The following is a 7,151-nucleotide window of genomic DNA, read 5'->3' as shown; positions in this document are numbered from 1 at the left end:
GAGGCGCCGGCCAGAGCTTCTTCCAGTTCTGGGTCGAGGGTCACTTTTTCTTCTTTGAGAGGTTCCACGGGCTTTTCCTTGGGGATAAAGACTCTCCCTTTAAATCAAAGGATGGAAACAAAGACAGGGTGTGCAACTGTCTTACGGCTGGGCTAAGTGATCTGAGCAGAGAATGCAGCTCTGGTCAGGACCCTTAGGCCACTGAGTATCCAACTGGGCGCCCTCCAGTGCTGGGGTGCTGCCAACATCAACAATCCCCTGTGAGAGCCTCCGGAGGAGGAAGTCCTAAAGAGGAATACCTGGCTTCTATCTCCTCACCATTGGTAGCACTGCCCTTTGACCTGGGAAGCCAGGGTGCCTGCACTTTCCAGGGTTCCATTCCAGTCCACAGAGAGGAATCATGGGGCCAAGAGACATTGCTACCCACAGTGCCGGCCTCCTAGAAGCAGCCTGACTCTGGAGTCCCCTGTCTAAGCGGCCCTGGGCCTGCTTCCAGGGTCTGCATGCGCACTCACTGCCCAGCTGGATCTGGCCCCCTGAAGGCAATCGCACTGCTGGGGTGTGCACGTTCAGGCTGGGGGACCGCAGAGGAAGCGGCAATATCTAGCTGGGGTGTCAGGTGTGTGCCCGAGGCCCCGGCAGGATGGCACAGACCTGCATTACTTTGTGGGTCTGCGAGGGGCCGGGAGCACTCAATTCGAGCCTGGTCCCCCAGGTTATTGTAAAGGAATGTTTGTAGGGCAGAACTCATGCTGGCAGTTTGCTGGCTTTTCGATTTTTAAGAAAAAAATGGTATGTGAGCTTCTCTCTGTGTTCTTGCCTTGGACGCTGCAAACACTGGGGGTGGCCCCTTGTGCAGCCCTAAAGGCTCCTGACGGACAAACTGGGGATCCCCTGCAGTTTCCCCTGTAAATGGGGGTTGTGGGCCGGTAGCATGCTTTACATAAAGAGCGCAGGTCACTAAGACTGCAGTGGTGCCGGGAACACAGCCAGCACCCCAGCACGCCACAATAAGCCCATGTGCAGAGGCAAAACCAGGGTTGCCTACTGTAGAGACGGGAGGCTTGTGAACAGCAAGGTGTGTCCCGTGCTTCCTGCACACACAGCTCTGCTGTCACCTCTGGCTCAGAATCCATTGGTTTGGCCCCCGGCTCACTTTGGAAAACATGCCCTCCCTACTTCCTTGACCCAAACTTCTAGTCAGATGACTCGCAATGCCGGAAGGATGGCACGTTACCTGCTTCCAGGTAGGCCCACACCCTCCACTCTAGCTGTGCCACAGCCCAGGAAGGCAGGCCCGGGATACTCCAGAATCGTGCATCGCATCCCAGACCTCCTCAGCGGCCAGTCCCTCCTGCCTTCTGACTTGTGGCTTCTCTCTCTTGGTGCTACTCTTACTTCTGGATGTGACAACTGGTCTCCATCTTTGAACTTGGGTGTGCCCTAAAGACCAACCTTCTCCTCATTGTCACCTCAGACACCCGGCTCCAGCTTCAACCAGATGGAGCACCAAAGCTCTTCCCAGATCTCTTTGGCTAGCCTGAGCATCCCAGTCCCATGGGAAACAAAAGGGTCAAGCTCAAAGTCAGTAACTCTCTCACGAATCTTTCCTGCAGACTTGCCTGCTGACTGGGGATGCTGATTGCCAGACACCTTGCCGAGCGTCCAAAGGGCTGGGTATGCGAATGGGGGCAGGCGGAGCTGGGGACCTTAAATATGGGAAGGAGGTCACTCTGTGTGGTCCATCCGGGGCACCTTGGCCAACAGATCTTTACCATTGATGGACACTGTGCAGCCAGCTCAGCATCACCCAGCTGCCACATTTCCCAGACAGAAAGGAAGTATGCTAGAAATCACAGCACAGAGTCTCCCAGAGGAAAGAAAATGGAAAAAGAAAAAAAAAATCAAAACAGGCAACCAATATATAATCTGAGACACCGACTCTCCTGCCAGTCTTAATGTCCACTGCATCTGCACTCGGAAGCATTTTTTCCTGGTTCAGATGATGGTCTAGAGTCAAAATCGGACTTCTAAGGTTTGCTTCCTGGTGCAGAGCCAGGGAGCCCACCAGCTTTCAGTATTCAGGGCAACGATGGGCAGATGTTCCTGTCTGGGGCCCACCTGAACCAGCTCTGAGTGGACGAGCAAGGTCCCAGGAACCTAGGCCTCATGGCACCGAGCATCCGTGGTGGGCTATGTGGTCTCCCCTCTGGAGGACTCGAGATCACCTCCCATTGCTCCTCAACCCTCCCTCTGGTCTTTCCAGGGGCACCGCTGACTCCTCACTTGGCTCCCGCTGCTGTTGGGAAAGCCAGTCCTCTGCTCTTTTGTATTCGATCACGCAGCTTCTCAATCTTCTCCGGAGCCATACCGTGCAACTGTATACCCCAATCCACCCCACGTGTCACCCTCCCAGCTCTTGAATCCTGACTCCCTCCATGGCCCTCCTGTAGATGGATCTGGATTTCACCCCGAATCAACCCCATGTGTCACCCTCACAGCTCTTGAATCCTGACGCCCTCCATGGCCCTCCTGTAGATGGATCCGGATCTTCGGACCCCTCCTCTGAGCACAAGACACAACTGCTTTTCTTCCCCTTATTATTCTGTTGTTATCCCGATGCTAGATGCTAATCACAGTTTTCGGAGAGATTTGACATGATGATTTATTTTTTTCTTTCCCAATGAAATCAGTCCCATAGCCATGCTGCCATGGAAACACGTTCCCTATCGCCATGGTAATCCTTGGTTATTTGGCGAATTTGTCACCATTTATCTTTACTTTTGGAATAAAATGACATTCTCAATGATCCGTCGAATGTGCATGAACGAGGAGAGATGAACAGGGATGTCGGGGAGGAGGGAGGAGGCACCAGCACCCTGACTTGGGAAAGCACAGAAGCCACACACCTGTTCCCCGTGGCCACAGCACAGATGCCCAGAGGTGGCATCTGCCCACACCCATGTATACTACTGAGTGTCCCCGCCCTGCCAGGATACAAGACATATACGGTCCAACGGGGGGACCAGGGGTGTGGCGGGAGTCACTGCCCAATGTGGGAAACACACCAACCGCAGGAAAAATAAGTAAATAAATTAAAATTTTAAAATAAATTCCATTTTAAAAGAGTGAGCATTGCCATAGGGCTAAGACAGCCCCAGGTAGGTGTGGCGATGGAAAGAAGGGGCCTGTGTCAGACAGACAGGCCAAGGAAAAGCGGCAAGTAGTCCTGATGCCGTTCCAGCAGACGCCTAACGGATGAGAACAAAGCCTTGGGGAAATGAGGACTTGGGCCAGCAGGAAGAGGCCAGGTGACAGGGACCTGAGAGGGAAGGAAGACAACCTTTCCAGGGAACTGAAGGAAGACGCCGGGGCTGAGACTAGCGGAGGAGGGAGGGAGAGACAGTCAGAGAGCTGGGTGGGGCTAGATCTCACAGGGTCTGGAGCTACCAGAGGGGCTTGACTGGATCTGTAGCTGCCAAAGATCTCCAACAAGCCCATGAGTGTCTGTTTGCTCCCGCCATTGTCTGGAGCAGGGGTCCTCAAACTTTTTAAACAGGGGGCCAGTTCACTGTCCCTCAGACCCATTGGTGGGCTGGACTACAGTTTCAAAAAAAACCACGAACAAATTCCTATGCACCCTGCACAGATCTTATTTTGAAGTAAAAAAACAAATGGGGCAAAAACACCTGGCGGGCCGGATAAATGTCCTCGGCGGGCCGCCTGTGGCCCGTGGGCCCGTAGTTTGAGGACGCCTGGTCTGGAGCCTCCCTCCAAAGGGGAACTTGGGGTCAAGACCTAAGGGTGAGAGCGTTCCTTGTTGCTTGTCTGCGCGTGGTCCCGGGATGGAGGTGGCCCCCTGCTCCTCAGTCGTACCCTGCTCTGTCTGTGTTTCTTGGAGTAAACCTCGCGTCCCCTGAGGGTACCGGGCAAGACCTTGTCTGCGTGTCATTCTAGCACGTGGTGCGTGGCTTGGCACTGAAAACGGTGCTCTGTCACTTGTGGGTGGCTGACGGGTGCCTGCACTGATGTCTAACTCCAGTGTCCAAGGTTAGAGGTCTGGTGCCAGGGCCTTTCCAGACGGGGCCAGCCAAAAGGCCTGGAGGGGAACTACGTAGCTGCAGAAGCATGCTAGCGCCTAGGGGACCCTCTTCTAGAACATTCCTTAAGGGAAGACCTTGGGATTTTCACAGAAAGCCAAGGACCAATTTGAGTATCATCACACCCTAAGGATTCCTTAGGAAGCCTATCTGTTCTTCTATGGTCCTTTGGCATACCGAGTCCGGTATTCCATTTCCAAGTCAGTTCTTCCGCGCCGCCGCTCTCTGAGACCTATTTAGGAGTACCTTTGCCCCGAGACATGCTACCCCCGGTGAGCCTTACCTTTCTTTTCCCCGGTGAAGGGCACGAAGTCTTCCCTGTCTTTCTGTTCCAGAGCCTCCTTCTCCAGGTACATGAGCAGGTGCTCGCGGTCAAACGGGCCGGTGGCTGCTTTCTGCGTCTGGTCTTTCTGTCGGAGCCCCGCGGGCAGCAGTGCGCTCTGAGAAGACAGAGGTCACGTCTAACTTTCCTGCCTCCTCTCCCTCCAGGCTCCGAATGTTGGAGAAGCAGGGAGAAGGTACCTGTTTGAGGTCACCTGTGGAAGCGAGGTCTGGGGACACAGGAAGACCTTGCAAACCTACCTGCTCTCACATCTTGTGTGGAGGGCACTGCTGAGCTCCCAGGTAGGGATCTGGAGACCCTGGGACGTGTAACCAGTTGCCGTGATGTTGATCCTGACTCATGGCAACCTGTGTGTTGCCCAGCACACACACACACATGAACCCCAGGGAGTTTCAACGGCTATGACCTCGTGAAAGATATTGCCAGGCCTTTCCTCCGTGGGGCCCCTGGGTGGTTATGAATCACCAATGTTTGGGTTTGTAGCTCAGTGCTTTAACAGCTGTTCCATCCAGGGGTCTCTGGCAATATGGTGACACGCTAACCCCCCTCCTGGGTAAAAGGCACCCTGGTGGAAGAGTGGTTTTGAACTGGGCTGCTAACCCGCAAGGTCAGCAGTTTGAAGACACTAGCTGTCCCTCGGGGGAAAGATGAGGCTTTCTACTCCTGTAATTGCAGCAGCAGTTTTGGGGGATGGGGGAAGGGTTAACCGTTCTGGAAGTGCACAGGGCAGTTCTAGCCTGTCCTACAAGGTCGTCATGAGACAGACCAGGCTCGACGGCAGTGAGTTTGAGTCTGGTCTCCTGGGGAAATATCCGAGCTGGGGGGGAGGGGGGTGCGCCTTTCGGTAGAGATCCTCACCTGCTTGATTAAGCTTTGAGAGTCCTTCCCTCTATTTAAAAGCTAGAAACAGAAAGCTTGTATTTTTTAAAGTAAATCTGAATTAAAAAATCGAAGGGGTGTGTTCTATCAGAATATCATAGAAATACGTTTTAGTGGCATTTTCATTTGCAGTAAAACCACTGCATTGAATCCTTCCATTTCTAATTCAGCATCACCTCATCAGGGCTAGAGAAAGCCCTGGCTACCTAAGCAAGGTAGCAAGCCTACTTGGTTTTTTTCAAGAACTCATAAAGTACATTAGAAGGCCCCTTCTAATTTACTTAAAATTATTATTACAGTCTTTCTAAACTACCCACTATTAGAGGATCGCCAAAGATTTAAAGTTTTTTATGTATTTGAAAACGACAGCACTGATGGTTCAGTGGCAGAATGCAGGCAATCTACTGCTGAAAACTCCCCAGGGGAAAACCCATGGGTCCCAATGGTCTGACCCTGCTGAGCACAGTGCCACCATGACTGGCCAAGGTCGGCCCAGGGGCAGCCAACAGCGGCAGCATGCATTCAGAAGAAACAGGAAGTACACCGGGATTCAAATTTAAATCCCATCTCTGACATTTAGTAGTGTGGGGTGGTATGGAGATTACCCTTCACGGTGTATCTCAGTTATAAAATGGGGATGACAGAAATTTACCTCCAGGGCTGCGGTGCTGAGCAAAGGGGAAGACTCACAGAAGAGACCTGGTAAGAGTTGCCTGTCAAACCAGCTCGTCTTCAGACGATGGAAAATCATTTGCTCCACTTTAGTGAAATTGGTTCGAGAGAGATGTGGCTACTGAAGGGCGCCACAAACTTGTCAAAGGGAACGACCCAGAACCAACCGGGGGATGAACACAGAACTCGCCTGTGTGCAGACACTGGGTTTCTGGAACCCAGCTGTTTAAGGCCCAGCCCGGAGCTTATCCCGTACTATCAACCACCACCCTGCTCCAAGTCCACGTCACCGACCTCAGGATCTAGGTCATCAAGAACATTTTCCAGCTGTTTGAGTTCCTCTTCGGAGAGTTTGCCAAGAAGCTCATCCTCATCGATGTTCTTGTATTTCTCAAGCTCTTTTTGAAAGGGCAGTGCCATGGCTTCTGTGCTGCCTTCTGCATGGGCTGTGGGCATTTAAATGGGCAGTTTCTGGAGACGTCAGTGGACTAGGAATAAGAAACACTCTGTTAGCTCCTTTCTGTAAACAGGCCCTATTAACAGGAGACAGGGCTCTGCTAGCCGCCATGGTATCTCTTTCTTGGATCAAATAAAAAACCCAAACTCACAGCCACTGAGTCGATTCTGATTCATAGAGACCCTGTAGGAAAGGGTAGACTCCACCCCTGAGTTTCTGAGATTGTAACTCTTTGTGGGAGTAGAAAGCCTCATCTTTATCCTCCAGAGCAGTTGGTGGTTTCAAACTGCTGACCTTGTGGCTAGCAGCCCAAAGCATAACCATCATGCCAAGAGAGCTAGGGAATTAAACAAATTTGTGACTTACTTTATTGCGAGAGTCATTTTATAGAAGCCGTCTGGAACTGAACCCACAGTATCGCTGAGGTATGCCCATATTACTTTCATTTGCATAGCAACCTGAGAGTGTAGGTGACGTCATTTCTGTCTCACAGATGAAAAGTCTTAGGCGAAGGTGGCTAAGTGCCTTGCCAATGGCCCCAGAGCTGAGACTGTGCCAGGCGCTGATCCCCCAGTGTAGTGAGTGCCCTCCCACCATACTACTTGGCTCCCTGGCTTTCCATAAAAAAATAGCAGAGGACAATGAGCTATTTGTAAGGCCGTTGTAAGAAGCATACTTGTGTCTTTTCAGTGAGGAGTGT

General features: G+C 52.2%; 1 protein-coding gene across 1 annotated transcript in view; it reads right to left on the bottom strand.

The window, feature by feature from the left end:
* The window catches only part of TMOD2 (tropomodulin 2), a 46,776-nt gene extending 40,298 nt beyond the window's left edge, over positions 1 to 6,478 (bottom strand). Inside the window, exons 1-2 of the mRNA XM_004709432.2 lie at positions 6,289 to 6,478; positions 4,368 to 4,540 (exon numbers count right to left, since the gene is read on the bottom strand). Coding sequence (XP_004709489.2) covers positions 4,368 to 4,540; positions 6,289 to 6,450 — 335 coding nt within the window. The 5' untranslated portion in view covers positions 6,451 to 6,478. The remainder of the gene's footprint in view (positions 1 to 4,367; positions 4,541 to 6,288) is intronic.
* Positions 6,479 to 7,151: the final 673 nt, after the last annotated feature.

This window comes from Echinops telfairi, unplaced genomic scaffold, assembly GCF_000313985.2.
Source record: "Echinops telfairi isolate 266 unplaced genomic scaffold, ASM31398v2 ScPeMD7_8;HRSCAF=38, whole genome shotgun sequence".
NCBI classification, from domain to species: domain Eukaryota; kingdom Metazoa; phylum Chordata; class Mammalia; order Afrosoricida; family Tenrecidae; genus Echinops; species Echinops telfairi.
This window is presented reverse-complemented; position numbering and strand designations above follow the sequence as displayed.